We start from the raw sequence: 20,174 nt of genomic DNA on the forward strand, positions 1-20,174 counted from the left end.
GTTTTCATTTCCTCTAGTTTTTGTTGTTGTTGCTTCTAACAATTGCAGCTTTTTGAAACATAGTACATGGCCTCAGATATACCCACCCATTTCTAACCTTAGTTCCCATCTTCTGTCAAATTCCAGGACATTCCTTCACATTCTTTGATGTCAAACACCACCCCCACCTTAATTCTTGTTTTTTCTATTGTTATTCTTGACCTCAACATATTTGATGATGTCCATCCAACACTCATGTCTATTATTTCTTAAACTGCTCAAATCTAACACTCTGTCCTCCATCCTACTCAGCTGTAATTGTGGGGAAGAGGAGAATCAATGGAACTTGAACAGAAGGCGTCTGTATAGACCCAGCCCTCCTTTGAACTATACCACGATGCCCTTAGTCAATAATTATGGAGAAATCAACTTCCACATCTCTGCATTCAATATTGGCTGACTCTAGTAATGATAACGGGTACAAGTTGCTTTTGTTATTGTCTGAAGGTCAAGATATTCTGGGGAGAACTATCATGTAAGAAAAATCAATAGCAGCCTTTAAAAAATGTCAGCGTAAAATGCCATTCAAAACAAGTATAAAAGGTTAATGCCATTTTATTTTGAGTGTTTCAAAATATATTATCAGATGAATAGAAGCTACAGTGACATGTTCCCCATAAAAAGACAAAAAATAATTAGCCAAAGCTACTTAAGCATCTGGAGAAAATGTGTAAGAAATTCTGTTAAGCCAGAATGTTTTTCATGTTGTGTGCTCAAAACACCCATGTACTCCAGGTGCAGTGGCTTCTTATCATGTATGTGAGCATTCAGTAAAATCACCAGGGTTGGCATTGAGCCCTTAGGTAACTGGAGGTCAGTAAGGGACAGAGTGTCTGGTAAGAAATTGGGTAAAGTGTTTTTATTTGGAGATAATGATGGAGTCATAAGTTTTCTAAGGAATTAAATGAATACGAAGAAGACAAGTTCAGATATGCCAGGGCATCCTGAGACAAAGGATTCACACTGATCTTGGATGGTGGTGTCTTTTTGGTAACCATGGTGAAGTCAGATGAGTTTAAACACTAAGTGTAGGAAATTGCTTAAGAATGAGTCAATAATGAATCTCCCCTCTTTGGTAAAATTGGGCTGAAATCCTTCAAAGTCAGACTTGGAAATATATGCTTGAAAACTTCAGTCACGTAAGTTTCAGCTAGAGTTGATTAAAGAAAAAACAATCCTCAGTCCCTTATTTCTAGAGGAAAAAAGATAAAGGTAACATAAAACATATAAAAGCCAATAAATCCAGTAAGTCTCAAGAGCAACTCGGATTTCATAATAGCATTGAGTAACAAAATACATTGATTTCTCATGAGTTTAACTATATCCAAAAAAATATTTCTGCTTAAAGATTAATAGGTGTAGATTTCATGAAGGAGTTCCTGATTGTTTAATGTGAGCTGATTCTACTAAGGATAATAAATGTATTACCTCAATATACTTCAGCAACTGATGATGCATCAAAATCTTGCTTTGAACTTTATGGATCTCAGGAGAGAATTATTTCCTTTCTCTTTCCCCATCCAACCCTTTTCTCACTGCTTTTCAGGGGACAGGAAACAGAAGTCATCTCGTATCTTGTAATATTCAAGATGGGTACTCCACAGAAGGAAAAGGACATCTCTTCTCTGTGGTGGCAGCAATGGTTCTGCACTCTGGCATTTTCTCCCTCCCAATGTGAGGATCTCTATTGCTAACTACACAGATGTTGTTAAATGCTTATTAAGCATCAAAATTGAAAATAGAATTTACATGGGGTTATGATGAAACTTCTATCATTTGATCCATGGGGAATGATTAGAATAAAATCTTACATTATCTACTTTTAGAGAAATAAAATGCACAAATCCAGATAATCTTCCATGATGATCAGTTTATTGGTTCCAGAAATAGCCTAATACACATGCAATCATTCTTTTGGGTAGTGAACGATGGATTTGGTCAAATTCCTTGGGCTTCTATATCCCTAATGCAGCCTGATTCTGTCTCAGTCTCAGGCATGGTTCCAGGCTGGCCAAGAGTCATGCCATTAATATGAAGGATTTCTCCTTCAGTTTATTCTCACTTAGCCACTTTTGGGAAAGGTAAGCTGTTGAACTTCGTGCATGAAATGTTGTGGAAAAAAATATATGTATATATATAATACTATTTAAGATAAAGGCAAAAGGTAAACATCAAGTGATATTTAAACACAATTATGGGTATTTGTAATATTAGCTTTTAAAACTGCATGCAGAATTAGATTACTTCTTTTTGTAGGGTAACACATATTCAAATTGCAAGATACCTTTTCCATGGTTGGGGATAGTATAGGGCAGAGAGAATGCTTGTCTATTTGTATGTACACAGGTGTATATGTGTGCACAAGATATAAAGAGAAGCACTAACAAACATGAGCAGCAAAATATGAAAGCAAATTATTCTGGGTATATGCCAGAGAAAAGTACCATTCCCACTAAGAGAAATACTTCAGACTAAAGAAAAGAAAGCAAGCTCTCACAATCTTACATGATTAGGAAGAGAATATTATTTCCCATTTACTTCATTTCTCACAATAGGTTGCCATAAAAGGATTTCTAAGAAACTGAGAAGTTGCAACTCGAGCATCAGAGTAATATTGTCCGAATTTCATGGAAGTTTCCCCAAATTCAGTTAAAATATTTTTTTCTAAAAAAAAACTCTTGCATGACCTGAAAATAACTGAAATGTTCTGATTTAAAGTTTCATAAAATTTAACCCTTCTCTATAATGTAGTTTAGTTTCTCTTCTGTCAGTCCTTTTTATCTGAATAGTTTTTCTACTTGGAGACACTGCCCTCTGCTGTATCAGGCACTTAACTGCAGAAGGATTTTTACTCAAAAGGATGGGGGTGGGGGCAATTACTCAAGTGTAAGACTTTATTTTGAATATACATATAATTCATTACATTTAATTTTCATGGTGAATAACTATGTATGGAAGTATACAAGGAAAAATAAACATTAGACATACCTAAGGATGAAAGTATACAGGCAAAGACATTATATCTATGAATAGGTTTAGAAGTATCATAAGACAGTATCCATTGGATAAGACTGAAAGCCATGTAAAACATTTATTCAAACCATGACAGGCAAGTGCAATCATTACAAGATATAGTTTTCTGTGTACAAAAACGACATGTTCTTTGGATTGAAGACAACATAAATGAGTGGTGTGGCTTTTATGCCCAAGACAAAAATCTATAAAAGTTAAAAAGTGTGGATATTGTTGTACCACATGTGATAATAAAAAGGCCACAGATGGAGATCTTCAGTTCAGTTTACAAAGAAAATATTGAGAGGTAGGGTAAATAAAATACAGGGAAATGCAATAAAGAAAATGCTATCCCTGCCGGAACAAGGAAAGAGCAAATGCACAGGCATTCAAATATCAGCTCCACGTATTGCACTGCATTTCTATTTTCTCTGTTAAAAGGAATTAACTGTGCATCAAATACAGAGCCTTGACATTAGGGCAAATTTAATTTCCTTTTTATTTCACAGATGAAGGAAAGAAGGAGTAGAGAACTATGAATGCTCATCTTTCCATTCAAGACATTAACTTTTAAGGGTTTTTAATATACTACATTTGGCACCAAGGGTATAGGGATTTGAAGGTTAATTATACTCAAGCGTTAGAAAGCTGAAGTTATTTACCATTTTAAAAATCAAATGCTTAAAGCAGGCTTTTAAAATTGAGGAAAAAAAATTGATACGGAAAAAACAATGCAGAAAGATGCTGAACAAAATCTTCTGGTTCTCTTTATAGTTTTGTTTCCCCTTTTATTATTATTTTTTTTCCAAATTGCATTTTACAGTAGAAATGCAGACCACTTTGGATAGATATGGCTCAATATTGCTTGGTTCTCTCCTCCTAAGACATTAATTTCTTGCACTCTATCGAACAGAAAACCATCCCTTCTACGGGCATGAACTTCTGCCCAATGAGGCTCTTGCTGCAGCAGGAGCACAGAAAGCACTCTGTGGTTGCATGCCAGCTGAAGTTGTTGTAGGTCACGCGTTGCACTTCTGGATCGATGGCATTGTGGCATCCTTGACACACCTGCTCAGGAATAATACAAGAGAAGAGAGGAGAGTGAGAGATCAAACTGACAGTAACATTTTCATATTAGGACACACTAACACGTTTCTTCAGATGGTAAATTAAAACTGAGAATGACTACTTCAGAAATATACAACTCAGATTGAGTGACCTTCTAGTTAGCCTTTTAAACCAATAACCCTTAATGGGGATCTAAATGGTGAGCACTGTGAGAGATATAAGATGAAGGCCAAATGCATGACTGATGCTTCAAAGATGTCCCTATGTTGTTGAAGGTGGAAAGTTTTGACAAGTTCTAAAACAGTACATTTTGGCATATTCTATTAGACTGCACATTAGTAATTATAAAGAAGTTTATGAGATGATTTTTTCTTGTGCATTAAAGCTTTGAGGTGGTAATTTTACCAATCTTACTGATCACACAGAAGATTATTAACACCACTAGTTTCTAGATAACAGTAAATTAAAATCATGTTCAAAGTAATTAAGGACTCAATTAAAAATACTGGCAGTGTTTGAGAATAATGAGTTTGCACTAAAAATATAACTTGTAGTTAACTGGCTTCTATTCTGTCATAAGATCAGTCATAGTATGTGCAAATCTAATACTATATTAGAGTAACTATACTGTATTAATACTTATATCCCCTATATTATTCAATATTATGTTATACTCAAATATATAAGATGTACACATACACATACATGCATCAAACACATTATTTTCTTAATTGAACATGTATGTGAAAAAAATAAAAACTAATCCACTGACATCTTTAAAGCACTAGACAGTCCATTTGGTTTGTTTACCTCTTTTCAATAAATGTGGAAATACAAAATCTTTGTTTCAAATATTTTACAAGAAGCCAATAAGACTTTCCAGTATGACAGTGACCTGGTCTCTTAAGGAACTACTGAGTGATGAGGGGTAGGAATGATCGAGTTGAGGAGGGTCATTTAGTGTGAACCTCCTTAGTTTAAAAGACTTAAAATGTGGCTGCTGCTTAATGGATACACTGGTTTAGGCAGGGAAAGGAGGCCTATTACACATTCATTGAAGACGTGCAATATATTTTCCAGGTTTACATTGCTTCTAATTCCAGAGATTAGAGTTCTCTAATCTACAAATTATATCAACTCAGTCTTCCCTGGAAAACAAGGGAGATCCTTTCTTTGGTTGATGGATACATTATTCCTGAATACTACAGATCAACACTATAATTACAAGCACATTCCTAATTTGTAGCTGTATCATGTGAATAAGTGCTTTTGTGTATATTTAATTTTATAGGCTTATAATTCATTCAGAATGTGGTCTTACAGTTTCTTTATTTCATATTAATCATTCAATATTTTTAAACTTGTTCATACAAGTTTATTTCATACAATGTTTTAATTGCTTGCTACTTTTTCCTCAGTTGAGTAGTACTATTTGTGGACCTATTTATGATGAAGTAAAACACACATTTTCATTTTGCAGAAAAAAGATATAATCACTATTTAATTGCATATGTAATCAAGGAAATTATTTAGGTTAAAAAACAAATAAATACAGAAATGGTGTAAAGAATTTAGGGTTTGTGATTTTATAAATTTAGTTTTACTAATTTTATTTGATCACCATTCACACCAAAGTCTTAAGTATAATTCCAGAGAAAATTTGTAGAACCCTACTTCTTCAAAACACTCAAATTCACTAGACACCAAGGGCCTGGGTGCTGTATAAGCTTTCAGAGAAATGATGCACCCATTCAATGCAATGATGCATTGAATTGGCTGTATTTTTAACCCTCTCATATTGTAGGGTTTTTATTTCCTTCAATCCCCCTTCTCTGGTTTTATGTCTGTATTTGCAGTGCAAATATCAGGAAAATTGAGAAAGTAAACCTTTTAAAAGAAATGATGCCTGTTATAAAATTAAATAATTTGAAAGTACTTTTGTTTTTAAAAAAAATTATATCTGTAGTGTTTTCCTTCCATTGGTTAGACACAATGTAATGGACAGGAGCTTGAAACAGCTGCCTAAAGAACTTTGCTCTGTTGAAACATTTATTCAGCTCTTATTTATTGAGCACCCACTATATTGTTCTAGTATTTGGAATAGAACAGAAGAAGCTCTCAGAGAGTTTATGTTCTAATCTTGAGAACAATGTTACACATCCTACCAAAAAAAAAAAAAATACATATTATGATCTCTCCCACAGAGAAACAGTTGCAAGAATATTTGTAGATGTTTTAGCTAAGTAATATATTAAGCTCCATAGTGATTTAACCTCTTGTTGCCAGGTAAAAGGAAGGTCCATGGTGATCCCAAAGTAAATGAGAAATAAGAAAAGAAGTCAGTTACTCAAACAGTTCCCAAGTGTAGACACTGATAATGTGTAAATAAAAGAGCAAATTCTTGAGCTACTTACAGTCTAGTAGAGGAGACAGGGGAGCAATATTAACAACCACATATACCCTCCCCTCTAGAGGAACATGGAATCTTGCTAGAGAGAAAGGGGTGGTTGCTGGGAGCAGGCAGTCAGAAACTTTTCAGAAGTTTTTACTTCTGAAAACAAGTAAATCCTCAACTGATTCTGGAGAAATGTCTAGGCACAGTCAGGTAAAACAAGGAGCAGGAGGATGTACCAGACAAACTAGTAAGAGTGAGCAACAGACAAAGAACAATGTATAAACTAAAGAAAGCAAATAATAATGTGGAAAGATACAATCTAGGTTGTTATTGCTAGTAAAAAGTGACAGGATAGTCAGGAAAAGGCCAGATCTATTATACAAAATCTTAGTGATCACATTTGCATTTTAGGAAGATTGTTTCCCATAATTATAGAAGATGGCTTTGGAGCAAGATGAATAACAGAAGTGGGGGGCATATTTGAGAACACTATGATAATCAAAGTGACAAAAAACTAACATCTAAAATGGAATAGCTGTACCTGCAATGAGCTAAGATACACACTGCTGAGGCAGAGTCCAGAGAAAATGAATGACTATCTGGGGCAGTGGGTTAAAATCGGCTGAAAATTGGCAGTGACATCAAAACTGCTATCTTTTTTTGAAAAAAAAAAATAGCACCATACTCTTAAGAACTATATAAAGATGTAATTTTATTCCTTAGCCAGGAGTCTCCCATGCTTGATGGCTTACAGGAATATTTAACTATTACATTCTCCTACATATAAACAAATACAAGCCTATCCTTCTGATACTCCTGGCCTAAATGCCCTACCATATATGGTCAAATTTTTACCCATTATCTATGTTACCAATCTCTTGGCCATTACACAATAGCAGTTCTGTGAAAGCAGAGTATATGCAAGAAAAATTATACTCCCACACTAACTGAATGTTTGGTCCACAGAAATCTAAATATGCAGGTCAAATTTTGCTATACTGAATCAATTCAATGAGGGTTAAAAACAAAAAGAAAACCAAACAAACAAAACAGGTACTGTACAACTTCCAGGTAGCAAAAACAAAAGTCCTAGTGGGTGGCCCAATAACACACTAGAAATCACACAAGTTTGGAGGCTAAAGTTATGAACAGTTGCCAGAAACATTATTTAAATGTAATCTAACCTGAACCTATGAGAATAAATCAATCTTATTCCATTAAGGATTTTATTTTTTCCATGATGGTTTTATTATCAAGCAGCACTTATAATCTACACTGTAAACACACAGGTAGAACAAACTATTTTGAGATGGTCTGTAGTCAGTGCATGTACTGTTTTTGAACTGCTTGGATGTTAACACCCTGTAATGGGAACCACATGGTTTCTTTGTAAGAGAAGTGCTATCTGCCTGACATTAGTGAAAAGTTTCAAGAGAGGCATCACTCAGGTTCTAAAGCAGGCTGAGGCAACCATATCCCTAAAAGGCTTCTCACCACAGCATGATTCTTCACATAGCAGGGCTTGCATACAGGCTTGTCATTGACCATTACATATATTTCCCCCGCTAGGATGTTGTCACAGTCAAAGCAGCAGAAGTGTTTCAGATGCCAGTTTTGGTTTTCGGCCTGGGTGTACTCATTGCTGAATATAAGCTGGGAAGAAGATTAAAAAATAAGATAAATCAAGCATTTTTCTTTGTGCTACAGATAACAAACAAAGCTAGGTTCTTTAAACAATAAGGCATTTAGATTTACAAGCAGATCAAATATTTTCTTGGGGCTTAAAGTTTAAAAATGATAACTTGTGTTTACATAATTCAAATCAATATTTTGTTTCTGAACAGTCTTTCATCAGTAAACACAATTAAGACAGACACCTAGAATGCATAAAGTCAAAAGTTTCTTTCATTAAACTTCTTTGAAGGTATGAAGCAATCAGTATTTGGTTAATTTCTGCTGTCTTCTAGTAAAACAGCCATATAGGGGAAAGGAAGGAGCCTGCATGCAGGCTGCCCCATGAAACAAACCTCATCACAGCCAGCACATCGTGGTTTCTCGCTGTCACAGTAATGTCTGCCACAGTACAGCTTCCCATTCTTCCAGAAATATATCATGTCAACCAGGAGTTCAGAGCAGGTACTGCAGACAAAACAAGCTGGGTGCCATAGTTTATCATAGCCAGCTCTTTCAGCATAGATGGCTGGGTCACCTTCCTTCATACTCAGTTTGCAGCAAAAGCAGGACTAAAAGGAAAGCATCAAAAACAATCTGGTCATCAATAGACATAGTTTCCTAATCCGTGCCAGCAAGAAAACAGAACAATAATTTCAAGAGAAATAATTTCTACTGAAATTATTAATTTGTCCCTTCAGATAACGTATTAATATTTCTGTAAAATGAAATCTCTTAATTTAGGCTATTCAAAGCTCTGTCTTTTGAAGTCACTTATGGCAAAAATCTAATAGTAATTTCCACCTCAATTTACATGAATTCTCTCAAAAATGATTACATTAAGAGCTTATTAGTATTTTTTTTTTCAGAACTGAAGCTTATTAGTTGGTGTGTTAACTGGATCTATGAAAAAGATGTTCCATTAAGTTTAGTTCTAAGGCTTTACTCATTTATGTCATAATTGTCTTCTACTTTTGAGTCATTAGACAAAGACTTCCTCTCTGGAAGCAACTTAAAATAAAAATACTGGCTGACATTGCCACATAAATTTAATAACGAGTTTTAGGCATGTTTTCACAGCAAAACTGAATTAATCTAAGCATGTATTATTCTTACTTATGAGAAGAGATAAGCAAATAACAATTTCACAGTTCTGTTTTAGCATGTTGTTTTCAAGCAGGATGCTAATGCCAAGTATTGTGGGTACATAATATTCACGATATCCTTAGCAACAGATAATCAGAAAACTTGGCTTTAGACACAAACAGAATGTCTCTCTAAAATAAGTCTAACTCAAATTTCCATTTATCATTTACCTCTTTTTTTTGGAAAAAGAGGAAAGGCCCATCAAAAAAAGTTCTAAGAAAGGGAAAAGATCTATAAAATATACTAATCAGACCATCAATGTGACCATTCTACTTACATATTGGTTTTTTTTGTGCTCTGCAGATTTATTCTCCATGGTGCCCACTGTTATTGGGGTATTTCTGTCCCCACCAGGAATGTACATTTTGTCAGGTCCTTGAGTGTCCATCTCATAGGGAAGTTTGACATCTCCTACTCCCAGAGCCTCGTTCTTGTATTTCTTCACAAACTGTTCCATCTCCTTCACCTCTTTGGGAGATAACTCATGGCACTTGGAAGGGTCCTGGTCATGTGCAGGGAGCTGCTTTGCCAGCTGCTTTTTCCGGTACTGTGCCCCCTCTGAGCCTGCCACTGGCTGCTTATCCTTAGGCAGCATCTGCATGTACTGTCTGGCCTGAATGACAGGGACCAACATTAACAGGGATAAGTCCTGGTAACTAGGCAGTATAATCTTCTATAATACATATCAGAAACAAGTTAATTAAGAAACAGTGGGTTTTATATATGGGTAGCAGTTCATCATCATACTACAAGTACCTTGAGATACTAACACATTAAAAATGGTATGGTAAATAAATGATTTAGTTGTGTAATAAATATATTTTTCTCCATGAAATTAATTTTTTTCAGTTTGTAAAAAAGATTTGGATTACTATTGTTTACTTGTGCTAAATATAATTGGGGAAAAACCACAAACTTTAGAAAAACTTGGTCAGAATGGTTTAATGGTCAGCAACATTTTATCATATAAAATGTGATCTTATCATGATATCTACTTTAATGATATAAGTAACCTTTCTAAAAGACTTCCAAATGCTTCACCTAGTTGTCATAATTGTGGAAGGAGCCTAACACAAATTCACAATTTTTGGCCTTACATAGTAAAAGAAATAAAATGTTGAATATTTTTTGTTCAGTTCTAATGATGTAAGTAATTCCATTCTTTAGACATCCTTTATCATCTTACGAGAAATCCTCTTAAGTTACTTGAGTAGAGAAGTTACTAGATAACAAAACATGTGATTTCATTAATTATTAGGATTGTTAGACCACTCTTTAAAGTGGTAAATGTATTTAGGTAGTCAAAGAAATTGCACAAGGGATTTAGTCTTACTTTCAAAAAGATTCTAATAGGGGCCAGAAGTGAAAGTAATAGAAGCTACAGAGAATTAATAGATATGGGGGGTAGGTGAGGTGAATTAGGTCAGTAAAGAAATTATTCTAAATAAAAAGCCCAAGAACTTGGATAAAGGGTCTCCTCATGCCCCTATTATTTACCAACGCTTGATTCTGGACAGGAGGAGCCCACTCATAGGTAACAGTATTGATGGAGACATTCTTCTTGGCAGCAACTGGATTGGTCAATATCATAACATTGCGTTTATACATGGGAATTCCATCTGATTTTAGCTTTGCAATCAGGGTGGTGTACTTGGTGTCTTCAAAAAGTTTTCCCACTTTTCGGTCCTCTTCATTGCTCAAGAGGACATCATGCTCTTCTTGGCCACACTTGCAATTACGGCATATTTTTCTATAATTTAAGAAACAAGTAGGAAGTGTTTAACTACAACAAGTCAATAATAATCAAGTATCCACATACATTTATAGTTCATAAAATATTTTTAAATACATGCAATATAATGGAATGTAAAGGCAAGTCCCTTTTTTGCAGGGGAGAGATGTGTATCCATAAATTTAAGCAAGAAGGAAACATGAAAAACCTATGATAGCTTTATAAACTTCAATAAGTGAGATTATGACTAAAAAGTGCATGCTCAAGGAGGCAGGTCTGAGGGTAAACCCATCAGTGTACCCTTACCAAAATAAATAAATAAATAAACCAAACCAAAACTACCCAACAAAATATTTCAAATAATATTGTATGTTAATATTTCAAAGTTGTTGTGTTGTTTTTAAATGAGAGGAAGGGAGATTGATAACTTTTTTTAGGAAAGACTATAATCCTACATTCAGGTTTATAGGCTTTCTCATTTCTTTTCCTGTACAATTTCCAATTTCTTTTCCTTTCCATTCCTTTCCTATCATTTTTCCTTCCATATTTCTTTTTTCTTCTTTCTTTAAATTCCATAAGGGATACTAGTACACAGTGAAAAAATGGGTCCAGTTTTTGCCCTCTAGAACTTGCTGGTGGGGAAACAGAAAATAAAAATCTCTTATACATATACGTACACTTCTATAAGTGATATCTTTCCTATTTGTGACAGGAAAGATAAATGAATGTTATCTTGAGAGAGTAATTTTGATTTGAAGTTGGTTAGAAATGGCCTCCTTAAGAAAGTGACATATAGGTATCAAGGATGTGTAAAAACATAGGTGTGAACTACGGATGTTGTGTTTATTTGGGAAGGGGAAAAATGAGAAAGAAAAGTCCTCACCCCCAACATTCTGGTAGAAAAGAGGAATATCTTCAATGGTCCTGAATTAGGAAAAAAACAAAAAAAAACCAAAAACAACAACAATGAACAAACAAAAAAAATAACCCTTAGGTCCCATAACCAGAGAAGGTTGGTACAACTACAATGAATAAACTGGTTAGTAACAAGATTATAGAGAGGTAGGCAGGCATGAGATCATGGAGGGACTTGTAGGACACATCAAGGAATTTGCCCTTCATTATAAGAGCAATTAGGGGACACTGAAGGATTTTAGGTGATACAATAACACCAGATTTATAATTTTAAATAATGCAAAGCCTGGCGCATGGAAAATGGTCGAGCTAGAACACATCTGGAAGAATGGAGACCAGTTAACATGTTAATTGTGGATGCAGTTTGGAACTGCATGGTTCTTAGTAACAATGATACTGCAACTATTTTACGAATGGAATTTACAGTCAGATGGACTAATGCTTTGGTTGAAGTAAGATGGGTTATAACTTGAAGTAGGGTATTTGACAGCGGAAATGAAAAGAAAGATATTTTAGATCTTCTTGTATTTAACTCTTTAAACTCTGCATCTTGATTTGGATGTGGTGATAGTTTCTGAAAAAATAAGCACAGATTTTTGAGATAAGTTGGTAGAGGAATATTTAGTTTATGAACATAATAAAAAGAGGAAAAGACTTGTGGTAAAGGATGGGAAGGTTGAGGGGAAAGTCTTCAAAACTAAATTATTTATAAGTCTGAAATGCCTATGAGATGGTGAAGATATCAAGTAGATAATAGAAAATGTAAATCCAGGTGTCTAAAAAAACCCTGGTAGAAAATGAAAATTTGGGTAGCAGAGAAAAATACATATGCATCTTAGTTTAACAGATCACCTGTATCCCACAGAGAAAGTACAGAAGGAAAAGTTATTCACAGGTATATTGACTGACTATAAATAAATGTAATGCATTAGCACTAAAAGTGTGTAACCCACTGTGTTGCAGACAAGATGCCTATACAAATTTTAAATTGAGCGAATATACCACTTGCAGTAAAATAAATACTATGTTTAAAAAGATCTTTTGAGAAAGTAATAGGTGAATGATTAGAGCACTTGAAAATATGTTTAAATTCACTGTGAAAATGGTATTAACTTTATTGGAAAAGTTACTTTTAGTAAATGTTCAACTGAACAAATATTACATACATAACTGATATGTAATATAAGAAATAAATTCATGAAAGCATTTTCAAGAACAAGGTTCTCATTTTATCTTCAAGAATGCACTATATTTCAAATTATCACTATTCCAAGATAAAGACACTGGGACAATATATACTTCACAGTAATTTGCGTGCATTGCACTGTTGCCTGATTTATATTATATTTTGGAAAAAGTGCTCAAAAAGGCCCAACAAGGATCCTTCACCTGGGAGTAAGTGAAGTTCTACATATACTTGAAGTGGTAGAGAATCCTAACCACACTGTTTTTTCTAACACTCTATTTACTGGTTATGACTTGTTGGTATACATTCAAAATATTGGATTCTGTACTATAGGCATCATGAGGTTTAAAAATAGATTCAAGTACCCTCTAATGGAAAAAACAAGTAAGAAGGTCATACGATTACAGATTTGGATACAAATTAAATTCTCATTGTAAAATGGTTAAATAATAGTCATTGTTAGGATGAACTACCTGTAATCACTTGGCACAGTTCAACAATGGGAAAAAACACACCCACAGTAGAGTCAATGTGTCTCAAGTAAAGGTGGTGGGTAGCTGTATAACAACTTTAATGGTAGTATGGAACAAAATGACTGGTTGGTTTCCAAATATTTTACTTCTAATAGAGGTAAAAAATGGTATTGGCCTCTGTTTACTCAAGTAATTAATGTGTGTATTGCAAATGCATAGATTATTTATAAATCTGTGAACAAAGAGAAGAAAGATCTCATGAATTTGTTGGATTTTAAAAGAGACATCTGCTTAGCATCCCTAAAACAATGCAATTCAAGAAATCATCAGGAGGAAGAAAGTGTAACACTCTTGAATCTGCTGCTGTCCAAGATGATATCAGATTAGACAAGAGAAACCATATTATTTTCAAATGTTAAAAACAACAATGTCAAAATAAGCAATGTTGTGCAAAAACAACAATGTATTGTCAAAAATGTAATGTAACCCTGTTTGAAGGGTTTTGTTTGTATCAAAAATAATTCTTGAATAGGGCAAGAAAATCATTTCTTTGTATACTGTGCAATATGTGAAAGGATATCATATTGCACAATGTCCTATTCTAGGATGGCTAATATATGTAAAAGAACTACATTGTTCTAGTTTCCTAATTATTCTTGATGATCATAAAAAATAGATAAGCCTCAAATTATGGTTTCGAATCTATTTTAATATATCTGTGTCAAGTTTGTTAAAATCTTAACAGAACCAAAAATTTGGGACATAATGAGTTAACAGGTTTTCTGGATTTGAAATTCATATAAGTCATGGGATTTATCTATATCAGAAACAGGAAAAATGAACAACTAAAAACTTAAATAAATCTTTTTGCCAAATAAGAAATTATCAAATAATGATATTTTTTTGTTTTCTTAGAACAAAAGGAGTTTCTTAGAACTCTTTTCGGTACAAAAACTGAAAATATTAGATCTGACTTGCAAATAGAGGAGAAGGAGGAAAGAAGGGGAGAAACAGAAGGAGAAGGAGAGATGGTGAGGTTGATGGGTAGATATGAACAGATGTGGGAGCATGGAGAGCCAAACTATTGTCCCTGTGCACACAATAATAGCCAGGAATCTTTACTTGGTAATAATTTGTTGAAGAACTATCATACTTAGTATAGCTATAAAACAGTCTTATATTTGGTTATCTCATACTCCCATCTAGTGGAAAGGAGCATATTATCCTACTACAGTATGGTCTTTATTTTTGTTCTTCAGTTTACAAAAATTATGGAATTACTTACAAAACTATCACATTGCTTTTGGATCAATTTAAAATTATGAGCTTTTGGAAAAGAGCTAGGGGTAGTAATTTAGTTCCCAATAGATCCTTCTATGGCATGCATGCTAATAATTAGCAAAGTGATAGCCACATCAAGGCTATGTGATGAATAATAGACTTAGGTGGGAGTCAGGTTTTATCATTTTAAAAACAAACAGTAAAAAACACAGTCTGCTGGTTGCTAAAACATGAACTACGAAAAGCTATAGCATGGCTAAATAAATAGTATTTACTGTGAAAGTGCAAAATATAAAGGGATATATTAATCAATGACACAAGATCCATTGTTTCAACTGTTTTATTTATTTTGGCCATTCTTAGAAGGACATTCTGAAGAAGATTGTTTCCCTACTCACCCGTTTATTAACCCAACCTATCTTTATTAAGCAAATAAAACAGGTTAAAACAACAAGCCAACAGCAGCAGAGATGAGGAGCAAAAGAAACCACTAAAAAGTCATACCAGGCCCAATTATCGGTTTTCTAAGTAGGGTAAATCTGTAATAAATTTATTAACATTTTTAAATCTAGACTACAGTGTAGCCTCTTTTGTACCCTCAACTCCTACATGGTGAGCTGTGGAACCAGGAATGGTAAGAATCTGACTTGGGCCAGAAGGGTCCTTTCAGCCATCCCCACTGCAGCAGCTGGAATGATCACATCCTTCCATTGCCCTACACTGAAGTTCCAGTTCCACAATGAAAAGAGCCACCTACAAACCACTAAGTGGGAAAGAAACTTATAAACTCAGGACCAGGCACTATCTACTGTGGAAATCTGTTATTATCATTTATTTAGTTTAAAAAATTTCTATTTTTTCTTGTGTGGCTTTAGTCTACAGTATCTTGTATGTGAGGAAACGCAAGGTAGAACAGGGGATTCAGAAGTAAGTTATTTCAAAACAGCCCTTTTTTAATTTTCAAAAAGCTGTATAGATAGACGGGGAAGCTTTAAGGTGTGGTGGAGGAGATTCTTTATTCTACAAGTTATTTGTAGAAAATGTTTAGTGCCTAATAAGCACACACGCTCAATAGCCAAAACTCTATATTCAAAACTTTCTGTAACAACTTGAGAGTTCTCGAGTTAAAACCGAGGGAGAGAGAACCAAACAAACTACCCAAAGTACTGCCCCAGAAAAATAGAGATTTACAGCTTGAAGCTATAAGAAGTCAAGCAGGTATCTGTTAGCCTCCAGAAAGAGATGTGTTTTTTTTTTTTTAGTACCACTATTCATAAAAATTATTATTTTTCCAGGCCAAATAGCAGAAACCAGAGTGCTCTGACTTGCTGCCAGCACTCATAGTGATTTAAACGCAAGGCCGTGGCACTGTTACAAACCGTAATTTAAAAAGGCTGGAAGCTGCCCTTTTGTAACAGGGATATACATATATGGACTTGAGTGTGGACCTCTGTTATAGAATCCAACACAAGTATTAATCCATTTATGGTGGGGAATTTTTAGTTTTCAGCCAGCTCTAAACCAATTAGAAATTCTGAACAGATGTTTGATGTAATTAAGTACTACTTTATTTTGTAAAACGCAACTGTTTAAATACAGGTAACGCAAAACAATACTTCTAATACTTCTGATGACAAGTAATCTATGGTTGCCATTAAACCTTCAATATTAAATAACTGGGTAAATTCCTTGAAATTTTGAGTCTGTAAGAAATTTCATAAATAATTAATTCTAAATATTACTTGGAAGCATACCCAACAGAGAGCAGTTCTTATGGGTAGGGATTAGGCTTTCTCAACATTTTGTTTTCCTCTGTCCACTAGTCACTTGTATATTGAAGAAGGGGAGAGCTTCAGTTAAAGGATCCCATTGTCCACAAGGATGTCTATGTTACAAAAACCCTTCAGAGAAGACAGCCTGGTGTAGTTCAAAGTTCAGTAGTCATGAAAGGGAAAGTGCATTCCAGTTTCTAATCTGCCACATGCAAAGTCAGTGATAGGAAGGTTTTGCAAAGCTTTGGATTCAAACTCAGCTCTGCCATCTATCAGCAATGGCTGTGGTGAGTTATTAGGAGGATTAGGTACAATCAGGTACATAAAGTGCTGTGGTAAGCAGAATTCTATGTGGTCTCTATGACTTTTTCCCCTGGCATCACTCCCATGTTTATGTGGTGAACTGGAATTATCCAGGTGTGCCTAATCAAATCACTCAAACCCTGGAGAAAGCATATTTCTTTTCTGAGCTGGCAACAGCAGAGGAAGTAAAAGATATTAGAGGTCTGTACCTCAGAGAAAGGATTCTAAGCACTGCTGGCTTTGAAGATGGAGGGATGTGAGTGATGTATAGATGCAAATTTGTACCTCAATCCCCCAAACACAAAGAATCAAATCCTACCAATAACAGGAATGAACTTGGAAGTAGGTTTTTCCTCCAAGCTTCAAGATAAAAGCCTAATCTGGCCAACACCAGGATTTCAGCCTTTTGAGACCCAGGGCAGAGAATGCAGCTAAACATTCTTTTTATTCCTCAAAACTTCTAAATTAAAGAATATATGGATGTTGAGTTAATATATGTTTTTATGTAGCAATAGAAAACTATTACAAGTGCTATAAAGGAAATGCTTGCAAATATTTCTTATTAATAACTCATGGGCAAAAACAAATCACTTCAGCTTCCTTGGGTTTTAAGTTCATAAATGAGTTTTGACTAGCAAATACCATTCTAAATTTTTACCAGTCTAAGAATTCATTTTCAGCCTTCTACAACTATGGTGACACACCCTGAACTGACCTCTTCCATTTAACACTCCAGTCTCCACCCTTGAGTACTCTAGGTGCCCTTATCAATGGGGTAAGAAGAGGCAGCAAGCAGAGATCAGAGTGATAAAAGAGTGAGCTCTGGGTATTTATCTCCTGGTTTCCTACAATGTGCTAGGAGGGAAAATGATCTCTAACTTGGGAATATGTGAAAGCAAGAAAAGGAGGTGAAACAGACCTAATTGTGTCCTCTTCAGATTCATATGCTAAAGTCCAAAATGCCAATGTGACTATAATTGGAACTGGGGCCTTTAGGAGGTAATCAAGGTTTAATGAGGTCATATAGATAGGGTCCTAATCTAATTGAACTGGTGGCCTTATTCAAAAGAAAAATCTTTTCCTACCATACACACACAGAGAGAGAGAAACACTATGTGAGCCACAGTGGGAAGATGGCTAGCTATACCCAGAAAAAGAACCCTCACCAGAACCCATGGTGTCACCTCATCTTGGAGTTTCCAGTCTCCAGAATTGTGGAAAGACAAATTCAGGTTTAAGCCACCATTTTGTTATGGCAGCCCAAGCAGACTAATACATGGGGCAAGGGATACTCTTCAAGAGGTAGTCCTTGACCTGTGATTTTTTGGTTCCTGGTGGTTTGAGGAAGATTCTGCCTAAGCAAAGGAAACATGCAATAAGGCACAGTAATTGCAGGGAAGAGCATGCATGAAGTAGTTGAAGCACATAGTGAGGAAGGAAGTGAGAAAGGCTGGAAAAGCAAGCAGAGGTGAGATGCTAAGGTCTGCCATCAGGGGCAAAGACTTTGCCTTAGGGATTAAGTCCAGTGGAAACTGAGGGTTCTTAAAGTATGAAGAAGTATATAATAGTACCCATTTCAATACACCTTCCTGGTGGTTATATGGAAGGTCAACTGATAAAGAGGTAGAGGCTAATTTAACTCTTACTTTGTAAATATGAAGCTCAGAGAATCCTGGAAATTAAGTATTACTATAAAGTTGGAGGTGGAGGCTACATGGGCAGGAACTCCAGGTTCACTTCAACCATAGCAGTTCTGTGTCCCTTGACTAGAACTTCAGTCTTCATTATATTCTGGATGATTAGTATAGAATATTTTACTTCAATAACTGTACTGAAAAATGGCTGCATCTGGAGGTCAAAGGCATCATCCTTTGGTCTTCCAGTTATGGTGAAAAAGTCAGGGAATGATCAAGAATCCTAACAGCGAAATGTGCCTGGACTCATGCCAGGAAGAAGATAGAACTACTAAGAGATACCATCTGCACAGACTACATCATTGCCAGTGAGGCTGAGACCAAGGACCAAGTGTTTTATGGCTCTTAGATTCCCAAACTATACCTAATTATTAAGTCTGTGCGATAAAACTAAAATAAAAATGTAATATCCATGCCATAGAGATCTGCTCCTTACTGATATATTTTTTAAACTGAAAAATATCAGATTATAGTGATTTGCAATAGCAAAATAATACAGACCAAATGAAAATCACTATAAGCTAAACTTCTGCTAGAGAGAAAAAGCGATTACTCTCAAGAATGAGCTTTAAAAATTTCATTAGCAGTTTCTAGTAATTGAGCTTAGAAAAATTATTTTTAGGTCATAAAGTAAAACTTATGCCCAGCAGAGGGCACTACAGTCCTCTGCAAAGTTAACTAGTAGGCACAAGAGAAAGTGGTGTACAGAGTAAGAGCTAAAATACAGTCAGTCTTTTGTGTCCTATCCTAACTGTGGAGCCTGTATCCATGGATTCAACTAACAACAGATGGAAAATATTTGGGGAAAAAAAATTCATCTGTACGGAACATGTATAGACTTTTACAAACTGTCATACATCATAATTTCCAGGAAGACTGAGATTTCTGTTGCCTTCACTATTTAGAACAATTGTGTTCATTTCTTAAAAAAGACTTATTAGAAACTTTTAAAGAACCTAACATCCCAGATTGTATCCTGTTATATTCTCTTTTAACCTATATTGTACATACCTATAATGGCTGATGAAACTATTTATTCTCAAGATTTCTAAGGAAATTTGTATTACAGAAGTGGTTGTCAAAAAGACGTTAATTGTTACAAGACAGCTGACATTCTAATATTGTATAACTGATCTTTTTTTTTTTTTTTCCTTCTAGTAGGCTGATTCTAACCTAACTTTGAGCATACATGTGAACCACCATCATGGTCTTGATAGTTATTAAGAACATTTATATTCTTCATAAGAACATGTTTCAAATACTGGTTTAGATTTATATACAAAACTACTTTTAAAAAAAACAAGACAAAATTTATTTCACATTCACATTTTTGATCCACTAAACCTTATCTTTATTATACCAAGAGACTAGCAATAAAATGTTTTATTTCTTAATAAAAAAATTGGAGTGATTGAAAAATAAATCTGCTACTGAAAATTTTGAAGATACCAAAATTAAACTTCTTTTCTGACAACTAGTATATCACA

General features: G+C 34.7%; 1 protein-coding gene across 1 annotated transcript in view; it reads right to left on the reverse strand.

Annotated features, from left to right (window-relative positions):
* Positions 1 to 1,894: 1,894 nt before the first annotated feature.
* Positions 1,895 to 20,174, reverse strand: part of Tes (testin LIM domain protein) — a 40,061-nt gene continuing 21,781 nt past the window's right edge. Inside the window, exons 3-7 of the mRNA XM_005332283.4 lie at positions 10,829 to 11,081; positions 9,609 to 9,944; positions 8,542 to 8,757; positions 8,009 to 8,167; positions 1,895 to 4,119 (exon numbers count right to left, since the gene is read on the reverse strand). Coding sequence (XP_005332340.1) covers positions 3,931 to 4,119; positions 8,009 to 8,167; positions 8,542 to 8,757; positions 9,609 to 9,944; positions 10,829 to 11,081 — 1,153 coding nt within the window. The 3' untranslated portion in view covers positions 1,895 to 3,930. The remainder of the gene's footprint in view (positions 4,120 to 8,008; positions 8,168 to 8,541; positions 8,758 to 9,608; positions 9,945 to 10,828; positions 11,082 to 20,174) is intronic.

This window comes from Ictidomys tridecemlineatus, chromosome 2 (assembly GCF_052094955.1).
Source record: "Ictidomys tridecemlineatus isolate mIctTri1 chromosome 2, mIctTri1.hap1, whole genome shotgun sequence".
Taxonomy (NCBI): domain Eukaryota; kingdom Metazoa; phylum Chordata; class Mammalia; order Rodentia; family Sciuridae; genus Ictidomys; species Ictidomys tridecemlineatus.